The sequence below is a fragment of the Cupressus sempervirens genome, chromosome 10 (genome assembly GCF_028749045.1).
Source record: "Cupressus sempervirens isolate cs-2001-9-10 chromosome 10, ASM2874904v1, whole genome shotgun sequence".
Taxonomy (NCBI): Eukaryota; Viridiplantae; Streptophyta; class Pinopsida; order Cupressales; family Cupressaceae; genus Cupressus; species Cupressus sempervirens.
This window is the reverse complement of record NC_143127.1, coordinates 980,053,954-980,072,804: the sequence shown is the minus strand read 5'-3', so window position 1 is coordinate 980,072,804 and position 18,851 is coordinate 980,053,954. Positions and strand designations below refer to the sequence as shown.

Genomic DNA, 18,851 nt, shown 5'->3' with positions numbered 1-18,851 from the left:
GCTCTTTTTGACAAAATTATTATATGCAAATTCTACTTGTGGTAAAATCAAATCCCATCTCGTTGGCTTATCCCTAACCAAACATCTCAACAAATTCCATAAACTCTTGTTCACCTCCTCTGTCTATCCATCAGTCTATGGATGATGTGATGAGTTGATCTTCAAATCTGTCTTTAACTTCTTCCACAATGTGTGCCAAAAATACCCAACAAACTTGTCTAAATCTAAAACTATGCTCTTTGGTAAACCATGCAGTCTCACCACTTCTTTGAAAAATAATTTTGCAACATGAACATCATTAGTCTTCTTGTAGGGAATGAAATGTGTCATCTTTGAAAACATGTCAACCACCACAAAAATTGAATCGGGTGCTCGCTGATCCCTGGTAAACCAAGAAAAAAATCCATGTTGATATCCTCACATAGCTTCTTTGGTACAAGTAACGGCTGATATAACCCTGTATTTTTCTTTGATCCTTTTGCCATCTAACATATTCTACAACTCTACAAATTTTTTGGCATCTTGTTGCAATTGTGGCTAGTAATAATTCTCACTAACCAGAGAAACTGTTTTATCTCGACCAAAATGTCTAGTGAACCCTCCACTATGTTTCTCCTTGACGAGATTCACCCTCGTAGAACTCCTTGGAATGCACAATTGACTTCCTCTAAATAGCATACCATCGTAGATGATGAAATCATACCACTTGGTTCTGTTTACAGTAACAAGTTCTATATAAGCTTTCCTAGCTTCATCAAAATTGGGATCTGCAACTTTGTCAACAAAATTTGACTCCTGCGAAGAGCATTAGTAACCTGTTTAGACTTCTCACTCCTGTGTTTCAAAAAAAATGTATAACTCTACAAAAACTAAACCCATTTCAAATGTCTCTAATTTAACTTTCCTTGACTGTTCAAATATTGCAAAGGCTAATGATCAGTATATTTGACAAACTCCTTAGGAAGAAGATTATGTCTCCACTTCTTCAATGCCTAAACTATAGCATAAAATTCTTGATCATAAACAGAATATTTTCTTTTGGCATCATTTAACTTCTCACTGAAGTAAGCAACAGGTCTACCTTCTTGGCTCAAAACAGCTCCTATTGAAGTACCACTATCATCACAATCTACTTTAAACACCTTCTTAAAATATGGAAGTGCTAAACAAGTTGTTTTGTAATTTTATGTTTTAACAGTTCAAAACTCTTATATTCTCATGTAGTCTACTTATCCTCACACTTGCACCTAGTGTAAAAAAAGCCCCTTCTTTGCTCAAGTTCATTCTCACCACTTAGCAAGACTCTTCTATTAACTAGGACTTCTCTTTCACCAACTTCAGAACATAATGATTTGACATCTCCATCCACGTGCAAAACCCTTGCCTGGCCTTCAACACTCCTATTTGTCCTTCCTTAGAGTTGAGGACATTCATATGCTCTGTGACCTTCTCCATACTAAAAACATGTTCCACGAAAGCTTCCTCTTCCTGGAACTTTTCCTCTTCCTCTTCCTCTTTGATCCCTATTATTTTGATCATGGAAACGATTGAATTGTTTGCCCTCTGATTCTAACTACTGTTGATCTCATCCTTCTTTTTATGATCTTCATTCCAACCTACATAAGACCGTCCGCTGTCTCTTCCACTTTGTCTACTCTTGAACTTCTTGTTAAAATTTTCCTCTACTCTTAGGGAAAATCCAGTATGCCTCTTCAATACTCATCATTCTAACCAGACTCAACTCCTCTTGAATACTTGGCCTCAACCCATTAAGGTTACAAGCAATTTTTTCCTTGTCAAATTTCGCCTAGCCTGTTCTAAAGAGGACTCCATAGAACTCTTTTCTATACTCTTGAACATATATTCCCGCTTGCTTCAACCCTTGCCTTTTCTTCAATAGATCAAGCTCATAATCCATGTGAAAGAATTGGCACTTTAATTTATCCATCATCCAATCCCATCTTCTGGTTTTTCCTTTCCCCTTCTATTCCACTCCAGCTGAATCTCCTACGACCAAATTTTCGCATGACTCTTTAGTCTGGCCTTCGCAAACTTGACCCTATTAGGATCTCCGATATCTTCATAGTCAATATTCTTCTAATCCATTGATCCATTCGATGCATTCCTCTAGGTTAAGATTTCTCGAAAATGTGGAGACTTCAATCTTGGGTCCTTTCCAAATACTGGAAATAATCTTAAAATCCTTTCCTCCTCAAGTTTCTTAGCTTCACCTTTTCCTTCCTGATCAACATTTCCTTCAATTTCATCCTCACTTTCATCTCTTACCACAATATTCATTCCTTTGCAAATCTCCTCTTGCAATGCTTGCACTTGTCTCTAAAGGGCTCTAAAACCCTCAAGTGTCACACCTCAAACTCTTCCATCATGTTCCCTTCGTGGAGGTACTTTTGCACTTGTCACTGAATCCTTAAACCATGTCTTGGTGCAAACTGCAGCATAGTCAATGATTTGTCTACACTCAAGAACTTTTACTTTGATACCACTTAATGAAGGTTGCTCCCCTTAATACCACAAACACATAACAAAATTAGAGAAACAACAAAAATTTGCAAGAAGAGAAAGTGGGCTTCTTATTATCTCCAAAAGTATGAAATTGCAGATTTCAAAAATACAACACGTGAACCCACATGGTGTTTTCCTTACTATATTCTATAAGATAGAGCCACCAATAACTACCCAGAACTTCCCTAGACAACCCTTTGGGCCTTCCTTATATAGGCAATTTTCCACTGCCCAAGAAAGTCCTAGAAATTTAACCATAGCCCTTGAGGCCAACCAACCCTAAATTATTTTAGTTTTAATATTTTATTACAACAGAGTCAGCTCAAAACAATTTAAAATTATAGTCCAACTTCCAAAGACCATAACTTTTTAACTATAGCTTTGATCGGCTATTATAGCCACTTTTTGAAAATGGTAGCTCTTGAGCTCCAACGCCCTACTTGCATAAGCATTGTCAACAAGCGTTCAACTGCATTTCAGAGCCTCTAAGGCTTTCAAAATTGAGGACAAAGATTTTCTACCAAAAACCCTCGATAACTTCACATATAGATGGTATGACAATGAAACTCAACTAACAGGCTGATATATCTAAAAAGAACCTCTACCTATGAAATCAGAACATTCCAAGCTCGTATAACTAACTTACTAAAAAAAGTAAGTTTCCACAAATAACAACTTCGCATCGAAACAACCCTTATTGAGAAAGACAAAAATAGAAGTATTTTTGGGTGATGCAAGATTGTGTTTATAACCAAGATGCTCCTACATCACAGCCACTCAATCCTCGAGGGGGAGTGCCACTAGAGTTGCCCCATATAGAGATCCTAACGTCACTCAAGGGTTCAAGGCAGCCCTTAGAAGACTCTTTCCCAAGCACCTATGAGCTGCAGTGAGGTTTGAATTCATGAGTTTCGCGGCCCCTCACGATGGTGGTCCAAGGTCTTGAAGCTATTGAAGACAAAAACAATGTTAATGCTCATAAATGCTAGTACTTCCATGGACAAATGTACCAGAACATGCAACCCATTGCCATGAAAAATTTACTAAGTTGCTAACTCTTAAGATTCTAATTTCTAAATTTTTATTAACAATTATATAAATTTATTTTAATATTTTTAATTTCAAAATTGTAAATCTTGATAGGTTCATAGTTCATCATCATCTAAGAGGAACTCGAGTACATACTCCATCCCCTCAGTTCATCATCATCTAAGAGGAACTCGAGTACATACTCCATCCCCTCAATTAAAAACAATCGACCAAACTCCAAGAAGGCAGATAACTTGTTCTTTGTGCATTCAAACTTGAGGCTCACAACACACAAAAGACACTTACCAAAATGGGGAGGCAAAGCATTGGGATGTGGAAGAAGAGTCTGCGGAGTTGGAAGCACACTTTCATGCACTTGCAATTGATGATGGCAATCATGATATACTTAACAATGTTGAGGCCAATCCTAAGATTGGGCTTAAGGCTGCTAGTACTAATGCTAGTGGCACTATTTGTGCTTCTAATCTGCAACAGCAGAATGATGATGCTTTATTTGATGATATGTGACTGACTTTGCTGAGAAACTATAGTCGGTCAGAATTCAAGGAAGTATCAATTAACAGAATATGTGTATGTGTGTTCATGTATATCAATTCACCATGTGAAGTGATATACATTCACACACATACACAATGACATGATCTACTATGCTATAAAACTCTTTGAGATTTTTCCTTGAAATTAATCTGATTGAATCAAGTATGAATATTTGATTATCTTTCTCTTAAAATCAGGTTGCAAATTCTTGATTATTTTGATCCTTAATGCATTTATATGGATCAAGAAAATGATCCTATTTTCTTATCAGATTGGCGGAGAATGGGGGGGGCTAAATGATTATCTTATTGCACATTAACATGCCTGATAATCATAGGGCTTACTAGTTTACTTGATGTATGCTCACATCTGATCAAAGAGGTTCATTTGAATTAGTTAAGTTTAGACATTGTGTCTCTTCAATGAGACTCTTCACCGAACTGTCATGTCTGTTCGTGGTTAACCCATTGAGTAATATATTTATATTGACCAATTGTAAGAGGAAAGACATCAAAATTGATAAATGATTCTACCCCTGCAGATCAGGACATCTCGAGCTTCTTGCGTAGCCTCTACCCATCGTCTCTCTCTGAGCACCAACTCTGCCAAGAGCTTGCTTTTCTCTGTGATGTTAGTGAGGCATGAATGAATATCCTTTTCCTTTTCCTCTACTACTGGTATAGGACCCTTCATCCATATCCTCCTTTTTGCTTTCTCTGATGCCGTTGTACTCTAATCTCCTACCTCTCGCAATGAAGAGACCTCAACAACCTCATTGTTCAACCATATTGCCTCTAATTGTAGATTTTCTCTCATGGGAGATTGGATGGAAGGGCCTCTGGCAACAAGGGAAAGTAGTCGTCATCCTAGATACTCGCACGACTCAATGAGCTAATCTGTACGGCTGTTGGCACTTGGTGCTCTACTTCCAGCATGTTCAAATCAGCACCCTAATCTACTGCATCATCCAACAGTGTGTCGGCTATCATGACTACTGCATTCATCCCAATCACCTCTAATCGGACCTGCTCCTATGCCCTTCCTTGACTATGTCCTCCCTCTATAGCTATCAACTCTACTACTTGATGTACCTGACCGAGGTAATCCATGCTCCTGTGGTACGGGAGTTAGTTCTTCCCTCCCCTCCTCTAGCTAAACCATTGGCTGTGGTTGTGTCTCCGTGTGTGTATCTACCAGTGATATTGTCCCTCGGCTTCCTAAGGGTTGGGCGGCCACTAGCTGTGAAGATGTTCCTGCTATTGGCCGTGGTCTAGGATTTAGGTTGACTGGGGTCATCACCACTGGTTGTCTGAATTGCCCAAACCCTGGAATGTGAACATTCGCCATAGTGTGTTCATGCAGTGCTGTAAGAGATGGTGTAGTTGTCAGTGGTGCAGCCGTCAACTGACACGAAAAGAGAAGTGGAGTTGCTGTAATCACCTCGACTTCCTCGTCGTCTTCCTCCTCATCTTGCTCCACCTCCATTTCCTCTTATTCGTCCTCTTCAGAAGACGTTTCCTACTGGCCATTATCCATGTTTTCGAATTCATCTATCTCCTGCCGCATCCTCTTCTAACCAACACCTTTTTGCCCTCCAGGTGTGTCTAAATGTCTCCACTACATTATTGGAGGCTCGCTAGGTACTGTTGGGCTCAGTTGGATTTCAAGCCTTTCGTTTGGTATCATCTTCACAGTTGCCTCCAAAAAGAATCCGATGGGATAGTGTAGCATGTAAAATGTTTTGTGCCGCAATGTCATGAACTCATCCATGCGTACAGCCAATAGAGAAGCCCAGTCATAAACCCTCCCGTTCATGAGTCTGTTCGTCATACTAACCTGCAGAAAAGAGATGTTTGATGCCCTAATTGACCCTGTAAGTTGACTCTTTATTAAGTCCATGAGACACCTCCAGTGGCCTTCCCTGATGTCTGATTTTCGCAACCCTCTTCCCCTCGAAGTGTCGGTAAGGGCATCTTTCTTCTACTATGCTTGTTACTTGCACACTAATTTCACCAGCTGCAATTTTCTCTCTTTGTCCATCTTTTTTGGCTTGTTGTCAATTTTCTTTCCTCTCTATGTTGCCCCCTGGTATGTCGAATACCCTGGTGAAATCAGTTGGCCAGAATGAAATCACTAAGTCCTGTCCCAAGTATGGAAAAAAACTCCTGTGGGAATGCCTATCATATGCCTCAATCATGATATGCAGAACACCTTCAAAATCTCGAATACAAAAGACTAGCATCCGGATTACCCACTCTACGTGTGCCTTCCATATGCTTTCTTTGACGAGGTGGTCATCGGGACTTTCATTCCACCACTTTCTGCACTCTAGGCCATTCAACCCTTCAAATGCTATGTTCTACGGTGTTAGTTGTATATCTAGCTGGTTCTGTACTTTGGCCCTTTGTTTCCCCTTGTCTTTTCCGCTTACCTACACTCCTGAAGGCAATGTCTACATATTCTGACTCATGGCTGAATCTTTGTCCAGTTTCTTTCTCCAAGCCCTTTTTCCAACTGAATGCATACTTAGCACTTCTTTGTCATTTTGCAGAATAGGATACAAACCGTTATGTCAGGTAATCCTCTGTATAAACTTGTTTCAAAATCCCTCTCTTGCAATACTAATCCGTACGGCTCTTGCCTCCTCTGATTGTACAGCTATGAAAAGTGCGGCTCCTCCTTGGTAGGGCTGCTCTCTTGCAATGTGTGGCTACTTTTCCAAAGGGTGTACGGCTTTTGTTGCCTTAATGCTCTGGTACAACCTTTAGAGGGTTACTTTCTTGCTACGGCTTCTCCGATTCCTTTCTGTATTGCTATAGTGCTTCTCTAGTGTATATGTTGTCCTTTTGTCTGTACGGCCTAATCCCTTCCTGGCGAATACTGATTTACAATGTTTGGCAAGGTATCTTTTATGCTCTTTTCCTGCTGTCGTACAGTTCTTTACTCACAACTGTACGGCCTTCTTAATTGACTCCGAGTGTATTCGTACAGCTGTACGTCAATGCTGAAATGTCTTCTCCTTCTATGTCTATACAAACCGTACAGCGTACGGTGTTGCTATGTGTGATTCTATCAAGTTGTATGATGCTTCACTTGACCATACTCAAAGCCATACAATGTCAGTTTTAGTTTGCTCTTTGGCCATGCGGTGTTCTTAGGACCCATAGGCCGTACGGTCATCAATGCTGACCAAGTAATCTCCCAGCCGTACGGTGTCTACTTACCATACGGGGATTGCTTGTCATACAATACCATACGATGTGCGGTGTCAACCTTTGACTCTTGCCATACGGTGTAAACTTTGTCTTGTCTATTTCTTTTATCAATCATATGGCTACAATTCTCCCTCCTTATTTGTTCGTACAATCTCATAGAAAATGTCATACAATGTTTTTTATTTCCTCTTTATAATATTGATGAATCTCAAAGGCCGTACTTCTTTAAATAATACTATTCTTTACCACTTCCATACTTAGAATTTATGTTCGACTCTATATTACATTTACTTATCTTACATACATACAAATTCTTTTTTTTTTTTTTTGATCCAAAGTCCATTTCGGACGGTGCACATATACCTTCCCGAAGGGGTGACTCAACCGTCACGAACCCGTTCGGATACAATTCTACCCATCAACTACAATATAGAATTTACCGACAACATAAACCATAAATGAACAGCTACAATACTATTCCTTAAGACTGAAGCACGAATGACCAATATTCTCATCAAGCCAGAGTGAAGTTTGTGTATTTCTTTGAGACAAGCTTGGAGTTGTGGAAAATGAAGTCCATACTAAGCAGGAGTCTCAACATCAGTGATTTCTTGAGATATACCTTAATGCATTCTTCTTTAAGAAAAAGTTGAAGCTGCATTACTCTCTTCTATGTGAGAAGTTTGAGGTGAAAATCCTTATTCCACCCTCTGAGAGTAGCTATGGTAGATCCACCCTCTAATATGGCTCATGGTGGATGTTATGTGTGTAATGCCATAGCGACACCACGTGAGAAAATCCGTGGTGACTTTATGCAAACTTTTGATCTCATGTGAGTGACTCCGTGACTTTAAAGCCCCATGTGTACATTAATGAAAGGTGACGATCTTTCTAATAACATACACTTGTGTTCAACATTGTAAGGTGACAAATTTACAAAGTTCACTATCATGATGAATATCATGTTAACTTGATATCTCCTGGACTAATTGATTGATATCATGCTGACTTGATATTTGTTCTAGATCAATATGGTCTTATTGTGATAATCATGGTGGACATTATGTGACATAATGTCTATGGACATGCCATGACATGTTATGGTAAACATCATGCGACGTGGTGTCAGTGCATATACCATAATTGGGATATACAAATATTATCCTGACTTGATATTTTGTATACTCCTTGATATCACATGTTAGGTGATATCTAAACCTATTCATACCTTGTTATCTTCCCTAGCTAAGAGGGACTGTTGAGAAACTGCAACATCAGTCAGAATTCAAAGAAATATAAATTAGCAAAAAATATGTGTATGTGTGTGCATGTATATCAATTCAGCATGTGGACTGATATACATTAACACGCATACACATTGATATGATCTACTCTTTCATAAAACTCTTAGAGATTTTTCCTTGAAATCAATATGATCGAATCAAGTATGAATATTTGATTATCTTTCTCTTAAAATCAGGTTGCAGATTCCTGAATATTTCAATCTTGAATGCATTTATATGGATTGAGCAAATAATCCTGTTTTCTCATCAGATCGACAGGGGGCTAAATGATTATCTTATTGCACATTAACACGCCCGATAATGCTTACTAGTTCACTTCATCTATGATCACACCCAATCATAATCAGGGCATTTGAATTAGTTAAGTTTAGACATCATGTATCTTCAACAAGACTCTTCACCAAACAATCATGTCTGTTCGTGATTAAGCCCCTTGAGTACTATAATTATGTTGATCGATTGTAAGAGGAAAGACATTGAAATCAATAAATGATTCTATCTGTACAGATCGGAACATCAAGACCAGTGATCCAATTGTATTCAGACTTAACTTGCAGATTTCAGTATTGATTTGATTCATATCCATTATGTTCTGATTATCAGCCGCAAGATAAATATAGATTACTATTCCCTAAATCTGCAAATAACCATTGCTATTACAGTCTGATCATAAGTTTAATTAACACTAACAGGCTGTGTTGACATCATAGTTACAGGAATCAGACTCGCCTCCGACTTGGAAAGTCAACATCCAACTCAGACTCGGACTCAACCAGGACTTAGCAAGGACTCGTAAAATTGAAAAACCCATGAGATTCAAAGATTTTTAAGGATTTAATGATTTTTTCATGCATCATTTAGTCAATTAACATCAAATACACAATAATTGAGATAAATAGAAGCTACTTAACACTCATACACAATTTTGCATAGATCACATAAGTATAACAGCGAATTTTTGAAGCAGAAAAACTGAATAACAAAATATAAAGTTGAAGATTTAAGATTCAATTCTTAATAAATTCCTAACATACCACAACATCATTTTCAAATTATTATACACTGGAAAAAAAAAAACACCTTCCAGAAATCTCTATCTTTTTAAATTTTTTTTTTTTTTTTTAAATTTAAAAATTAATAAAAAAAATTCAGGAGAGTCCTGGGCTTAGGACTCGGCAGAGTCCCTTGACTCGGTGAGTCCATGTGGACTCTACCAGGACTTGGCCGAGTCAGAGTCCAAAGGCCATTTGCCTCGGAAATGCCACCTCTACCTCAGACTCGTAGACTCCTGGAACACTAGTTGACATAATTGGAATTTGAACTGAAACAATGATATGGTTGGGTATTTTGAGATTTTGTTATGTCATTCAAACTAAACCATTAATATTTGTGGAGGTGTATTTTGCTAATTTTCTTTAACATTAGCATAGTAGTGTATGAACTTATTTGCTGCAACATATGTGTGTGTACAGACGAACCCAAAAAGAAACCAACCTCAATCCAAAATAAATAGACAAATTTCAAACCCGACTGTCAAACCCACATCCAAACTAGCAACTTAGTTGATTTGCATAGTTTATAGTTTTGATGAGAATAAGTAATCTTAAAATCATACACATACCCTTAGAAGATAGCACCCTCATTAGCATAATTTAATTGGGTGAAGTAAGGATTGGTTTTGTTTCACCACAACATCAATAGTGTCTTGCACTAGTAGATTTGGAAGTAGAAAGAGCTTAGATTCATAAGCTGCCATCCCATTTACAATTTATTTTTAATTTTTGTCAAATAGCCATATCATTCACATTAAGAAAGTTGATATATCCTCCACAAAAAACTTGGTCCCCAAATGATTATCAACAAATCACATGATAAAATTGAGATGTGTCCACCATAAAGATGCTAGTATGCATTATAAACCTTGGGGTCACTTCACTTGACCACACGATATCATTGCATTGTTCAGCACTTGAAGATTCCTTCTTCAAAAGAGGTTTGTGTTGAGCTTTGTAGATCGATATCTACAGATGTAATAACATGGCCATTGTAATTGATGTTTTCCAAATGCAGATTTGAGGACTCATAAATATGAGAGGAGACATGTCTCTATAGTTAATCATTATTAGTTAGTATATTAATAATATAAATAACCATATGTATAATATATATATATATATATATATATATAAAAGAATATTTATCTAAAAATGATTTATCATCAATAATGAATCTCATGATCATATCAATCTAAATGAACTACAAACTTAACACACCCTCTTAGTTAGGGAGGATTGATATAGAACACATTATACTCTTGAGTATATGAAGAGATATCATCTCAGTATGATATTCCTAGAATGACATATTTAAGGATATCAACATAAATCCATTAACATGCACATATATATATTAGCATATATTACATATAGAATTTGCTTCGACTCACAATGAGACTAAATTTCTCAATACTCCCTCTTTAACAAGAAGGGAATTGAAGTGCATATAATACAAGATTAAATACCACCTTAAGTATGCTCTATAATAGTAACTATGTCATGGTGTCCAAAAAGATCCGGCTCAAATAACCATAACAAGTTGGTTATCATGGTGTCCGACAAAATCTGGCCCAAAGAACCATGATAACAGGTCTACCATTTATAAGATCGTCACCTTACAATGGTTACCTTCTATTTGTTTGTTATCATGACTTCTAGCACTCTGGGACAACAATTTAATGAAGTTTTTCATGATAACAGGTCCAACTATTAATAAGATCATCACCTTTCAATAGCTCCCCTCTTAAATATATACATCAATGAAAGATCGTCAACTTTCATGACATAATCACAACAACATCATGTAGTAACTCACATGATATCCACCATGAACCAAGTCAAAGGGTAGACCCACCACAGCTGCTACTAGAGGGTGCAACAAAGCTTTTCACCTCAGACTTCTCTCTCATAGAGGAGAGCATATTACAAAGAATCTCACATAGAACTTCTTGTAAAGAAGATATCATCCACAAAGGATTGCATCTCAAGATTTCTCCCTCTGAACAATGATCCTAGGAAGTCAGGTCCTGTAGTTACTCCCTTTGAGACTCTCTTTACCAAAGGATGCCTCTCAGACTCTCTCTAAATCTGATATTAATCTTTCAACCTTTAATGATAAGTTGTTATTTACTCATGATGTATATAGGAGTAGGCCCATTAAGATCATGCAGTCACATACATGTATTTTAGACTCCCACTGAGTATCAATCTTCTAAGCTCTCGCATTGCTTTAAAGAAGTGTCATACTCCCTTAACGCAGAAGAATCTCATAATCTCAATCATCAAAGATATTTTCTTCAAGAGCCTCACTTTATCCATCTTGATCATCAACATCTTTGGAGCTACTATCATAAGATTGAGTTTGCACAATATTTGGTAGCATGTGTAAAGTACCAACCTTCTTTTCCTGCAAGAACATCCTTAGACATAAAGGAAAAGATCATGGAAAATAACTCTTATAGCATGTATAGAATTATAAATAAATGAAAAGATAAATGTAAAATATACGAGTACTTATTTTCCCATGAGGGTCACGAAACCTCTCCTTTCTAAATATGGTTCAAGTGAGAATGAAACATTGGTTATTATTCCCCCCACAATGTAAAATTCTCAGTCTTATATCATTGAACACTTTTGCATCACATCAAATTCTTTCTAAGTTCCAACTTGCTCTTTTCATCCATTGAAGGTCCAAACATTCATTAAAATTAACAATAGAAGCAAACATGTCCTTCCCTTTTCTTAAACTTATCCATGATACGCCAATATCTTGATTGAGTATGATTGTGCCACATGAATGAATCTACAACTCATACGCCAAGTTTCATTCGTCAAAGAGAGACTTGTAGATGGTTCAAATGAATTCTTAAAATCTTCATTAACCTCTCACAACAACTCAAATATTTTTTGTTCATGCAAAAGTGTTTGTTTGATCTTTTGATTAAACCTATATTGCGTGCATCTTGCAATCTGTGTATTCCAAATTGATATCTTTGTTGAATATCATATGTTGAAATTATGTAGACCTAAGATAAATTCATGAATCATGGTCCTCTTGACTGCTACAATTTATTAATCACTAGAGAATCCATCTCAACATGGTTTACTCCCTCTGAAACAATATGACCGAGATCACAGAAAGTTGTCTAAATCATATCCTCTATCCACTCCCTCTCTTTCAAGGTTGCTTAAAATGACAAACTCCCTTTGAATCTCAATCTCCCTCTTATTTTCTACAAGAACATTCTTGGAGGAAGAGGTCAAGGTATATATCTCGTATAGAAATATAAAAGGAAAGAGACTACTATAATTGTCATTTCCTCTTTTTAGTGACATGTTATTTTTCAGTGAATTTTTCTATCATGGACTCTCGTAGGCAGATGATTTTGGTGAGTCATTTTGATGATTATTTGAGGATTGGATGGTCTTATTTGCTCTTGGAGAGATGGGGTTTATCATAGTTTTATTTTATATGTTATGCGGGGCCAAAATATTAAAATTTTGAGTTGAGTTGCACTTTTTATTTTATAAAGTTACTTTTTATATAAAAGTGCATTACAAAAGGATTTTATAAGAATATTTTATGGATACTTCTAGAAGTTCTTAGTGGCTTCTTTGAAAAGTGAATAAATAGAGTGCTTGGCCTCTCATTTGGACATCCCAAGACTTGAGTTTACACGACTTTTCTCTTTGAGCATTTGTGGTGCCATCTTGGTCTACAAACTGTCATTTGATCATTTGGAATGGAGTCTCCTAAAGATTTGCATAACTGAGGAGGTGAAATATCCTTTGAAGGGTTGCACTTTGGAAGCGGTATTCAGCTACTTCAAGTTGGACTTATTTGGTATTTAGACATTTCCAACAAGGTTTGATTTTCAACCTGGACATACTTTTTTGCTCATATCTAATTGTTGGCTGGGAGTTTGATTTTTATTTTCTGGGATAATTTTCCTTGGAGCTTGGTGATTATTTCTATACCATTTTCGGCACCTTTCAGCCCAGTATCTATTTTTGCTAGGTACCATACTAGTTCGTACATGTACGACTGTACCTGCAGGTCGTACGGTCAGCAAATCTGAGGGCAGGTTGGAGTTTCATTTTCATCATTTCGTCTTCAGCACTAAGTCTCCAACATCTGCTCAATCCAAGTTCTTTCATTTCAGTTTGTAGTTGCAAGAAATTCTCGGTTGCATTCAGCTAATAAGGGTTTTTTTGTAATGTGCTATGTTGTAATGCTTTGAGCTTAGTTGCCGATTCGTGAAACGAATCCGATTTGGGCACGTGAATTGTATCTGTGGATTCGGGATTTTTGTTTTCCAATAATGATTCATAGAGGATTCATGTATATATATATATATATATATATATATATAAAACTAAGAGAAATTATTTCATAGTATGAATCTATGATTCTAGTATGCATCTATGAATCTAGTATACTTGATAATTGATCTATTTTCATGATTATAAAAAAAATCAGAACATTCACATTCATGATTTTATGTTTTCATAACTTATCAATAATTATTACATGCATTCATTCTTTGTATTTAGAAATCAAGATCAAAGCTTTATTTTACGAATATTATCATCCTTTTTATTTATTGTCAATTTTACACAGGCAAAGGTGATGGGTACACATTTGAAGAAGTTGAAAAATGACATTTTTTTCTTTTCTAATTACATTTTGCCTATGTCCTAGGAAACAGTAATGAGAATGTGAAATTGCAAACATTTATGGATAGAAAATCTATGGAACTTAACATCACTTTCAGCACAGAAAATTTTTCTTTGGGTGCTGAAATTTTTTATTTTGAATATATTTTTATTTGCCTTGCTAATATCTAGGGTGAGACCCTAAGATAATGGCTACACCTTAAGAATATTAGGGTAGAGCTGGGGAACTGTGTCATCCATCTAGTGGTACACCTTACTCTAAACAGTTTGCAACACTCATCTCATGTTATGTATGTAATCAAACAACTTCATTGGCCTATGGCTACCAGCCTTTGGGTGGATAGGAGACCTCTCCCAAATCCTATCCATAGTCACAAGAGGCAAAAGAGATTGAGTCAGACATACCTGAGATATGACCCATATGAAAATTCTTAAAAGCAGGTTCATCCTTGGAACCTGCCAAATCCTGCAACATAGATTTTGTGTTCATCTTTTGAAATTTTTAGATATAAAATTAATAGAGGAGGTTTTCTCATACAGTTTTCTCAATTTTCAGACATAGGGTTTCAACTTTCAACCCAATTTTTGCACCAATAGCTAACTGCAACTGGGTTCACAACAGGATTACTGAGATCCATCTTGTAACCAGAACTATACGGCAGAAAGATAGAGGGAAATACAATGATATAATCAGCATTGTTCCACATTTAACCCTCAGGTTGGTTTACTTTGGGTTTTGTTCCCGACCTTATATTGCCATGGATTCGTGCTGGATCCTCAGGATTCGTGCTTGGATCCTTGAGGATACGAGCAGGATCCTTGATTCTGCCTATGGATCCATCAGGATCCTTGGGCGACGAATCCTAACGGATCCATAGGCAGTATCACGGACCCTGCCCGGATCCTCACAGATCCACGTGCGAATCCGGATCTGGATCGAACCCAAATTTGAATCCAAGGTCTAATTCACGAATTTGGTAACTAAGGCTTTGAGTTGAAAATCGCATATCATATGTAAAAGCATTTGGTTATCATTGAATGAATATATTGGCACTATTTTACAGCAATTATTTGAGTAGATTTGTTGCACAACAATTTCCTTTATTCAGCATTTTACTTTCAGCAATGTATTTAGTTTGCATGTCAAGTGCTTGAGAAAATTTCATAGTTCAGTATTAGCGGTTATTAGTGTCCTATTGGCAAGGGCCATTACAATAATACCCAAGGATAATAATTCTGCATAATAAGATCATTTCAATATAATAAAGATAATTATAACCTAACCCCATTCCCTCTAATCTTACTTTGAGAATGATCCCCATTATTCCAAGATATCTAATTTAAATATATATATTGAACATATATGCATATATACATTCTGTCTTCTATGTATATATGTTTAATCTATTTTTTCAACATAATATTACCACATATATAAAATTATATATATATATAAATATAGATATGTGTGTGTGTGTGTGTATCCTTTTCATAGAAACTAATTTGAAATAATTTGCATACCTCTTTTTACCTTGTATGAAATCCATATACAACATGGTCTTTATGCTTAGACCAAATCCCTTAGAAGGTGATCGTTGCGGAAATGACTTTTCCCTCCTTTACTGCACATTATTAATGTTACAATGTGATCAATCCAAAAGGACCTGCCTAGGATATATACAATTTCAATATTTACTTTTTGAGGCCTATGTTTCATAGAACATTCACTTTTAGAATGAATCTGCTCAACCTATATGGTGGGACCTTCATTACCCATTTAAGAGTTTGATGCCTCTAGCACTTTATAACTATGCACTCATGTCCCTTCTCATATCTCTCTAAAGCGGTCTACGGGTGTCAATGTAATGCAATTAGATAATGACAAACAACTAGATATATTTATAAATGATAGTGTGACCAAATTACTGTCGATGTCCGCTTAAGCCTTAGGAAGTCATTACTTCCTCCTCATATGTCTACATGCTTTGGGGTCTGATGACTCCCCATTTTTGAAGTTTGTTGCACTTTAACATTTTTCGCAATCACCTTATTTGATCTACCTTTGTGGATGTCGCCTTTGTATTCTATTTTGAGTCTTATCCCTGATTTGTCTAGTGTCAACATTATTTTGTTTGACTCCACCAATCTCCCTTCTTACTACCACAGTTGGTCAGCAACACATTTGAGACCACAAATTAATGTTTCTACCAGTTGCGGTTGGTCTTTGTGGCAATGTTTCTTGCAAAAATGTACATCAACTAATTGTTTATGCAAGCGCCATCAGCTCATTCCAGTTTCACATATACTTAATTTTTTTTTTCATTCGGTGAGTGTCATCATAAGAACCAAGCTCATTGTCTTTGATGAAGCCTATCACTTATTGCGAATGTCTGGTATTGAATTCAGTTTTATTTATTTATTTACTCAATATGGTAAAATGGGAGATACTTCTCTGAAGCCCCACCTTTTTTCGTTAACTGCAGCCTGCCAAGAGCTCTAGCATCAGGTTTGAAGTTTCTATTTCCACATTGATATTTTTAGATATGTCAACAACTATGTCAAACCTTGATAACTTCTTATCGGGGTTTGACAGCCTAGTTTACTCATCAGAATCTGGCAAGAGCTACTGCCTGGCCTGAACTATCTTTAAACATTAGTGACAATTTTTTATTCCTACAAAAAACAACATTGAATACATACATCTAAAGATTCGTGCAAGAGTCTCACGCCAAGATCTATGACTCAGACGACCTGATATTTTCAGCATTTTCTGTGCATATTTATGTGTCATCCTTCTAATGTTGGGGACTTTAATCTTTCTTTAATACCACAGATCTTAATGAGATAAAGAATTCATTCAAAGGGGAAAACAAGTATTAAGATTTTCAGAGGTTCGAATCTGCTTTGATACCATGTTGAGTTTTGTGGATCGATTTCTACAAATGTAATAACATGGCCATTGTAATTGATGTTTTCCAAATGCAGATTTGAGGACTCATAAATATGAGAGGAGACATGTCTCTATAGTTAATCATCATTAGTTAGTTTATTATATATCTACAATATATATAAGAATATTTATCTAAAGATGATTTATCATCAATAATGAATCTCACAATCATATCAATTTGACTGAACTACAAACTTAACAGATTGGATACCTAGTGTTCTTCCCTGCACATTAGGATGGTCACAAACTCACATAGACAAACGTATCACACAAGCAATTGATGGAGAGAGATATTATTTTTCTTTCAAGGATTTTTATTATAAATCATACTAAAGGTGCAGGCAAGTCCAAAACATCATTGACAACTTGACACATCCATCCAAGTATGGCTGAATTCTACATTTTTTAAACCACCTAAATTCTCAGATTGAGTTCAGATTTTTCAAATAGAATTTTACATGATTTCCAAACTTTTTTGGCCTCTCAAATGCATCAATTTTTTCAAACATAGTAACCACAATCCAAACTCTAATTGTTTGCTTCTTACAAAAGTATTAAAGAATATTTCATGAACCCAAATCATGATGGAACAAATATGCATCCACATTGTATGGTCACATTTTCATTATTCATATTTTATTAATATTGCGAAATTACATTTCAAATTATGTTACTTCAAAACACAGTACACAAGGAAGAAAAAGATAATATCATCTATGAGTATAGGAAACTGTTTTCTTCATTTCTTATGTGCAACCCCCAGTTTCAAATATAGCCAACATACCAAAACTTCAAACAGGGGAAATAGGTATACGCATATACTTTTGCATCATGGAAAAAAAAATATTGATAACTGATTCAGAATACTACATAGAATGGCATATCTGACACTAATATTAGATATTTACTAAATTGTAAAGAAAAATTAAATTAGAGCAATAGGAAAAACAATTACCTCACCAACATTATCATCTTCATATTGTGCTTCCATCATTATATCGTGTATTGTGATGAGATCCATTCTCATACAAGCATTGCCCAACAAAGAAAGAGCATTTTCCTCAGTAGAACTTTTGTTTCCCCTTGATGTCGCCATCCTTAGATGAGAAGGGGCCTGTAGTCACCAACTGGTTTTACACTCAATTTAATATATAAGCAGAAAATGCATTAACTAGCTCCCTTAATAGAAATCATCTATCAAGTTAGAAAAATGTAAAACATAACTAAATTCTCCTCTTTGAACCTAGATTAAGGTGTAGCATTGACGTCAATAGTGTACATGAGAGACACACAATATTGAATTAGAAATAGCATACAGACAAATAACCAAGGAGAAAAGGATAGATAACAAGATTCAAATTATATGATAGTTGGTCAAACAAATTGTGATAAAAATTCTCAGAAGCATTTACGCCACAAATTCTCTATTCTGTTCTTTAAATATTTGTAGATATATTTCATTATATTTGGTTTTACAATTGCTTTGGTGATGTTTTAAGGCATTAAAATGTACAAAAAATACTCTGCTTCATTCTCATTG

The 18,851-nt window shown here is 36.1% G+C and overlaps 1 protein-coding gene across 6 annotated transcripts in view; it reads right to left on the bottom strand.

Annotated features, from left to right (window-relative positions):
* The window catches only part of LOC149537252 (serine/threonine-protein kinase BSK1-like), a 120,834-nt gene that overhangs the window by 71,749 nt on the left and 30,234 nt on the right, over positions 1-18,851 (bottom strand). For all 6 annotated transcript variants that reach the window (XM_089807544.1, XM_089807542.1, XM_089807540.1 and 3 more), the window contains exon 2: positions 18,267-18,425. In XM_089807544.1, coding sequence (XP_089663670.1) covers positions 18,267-18,407 — 141 coding nt within the window. In that variant the 5' untranslated portion in view covers positions 18,408-18,425. The remainder of the gene's footprint in view (positions 1-18,266; positions 18,426-18,851) is intronic.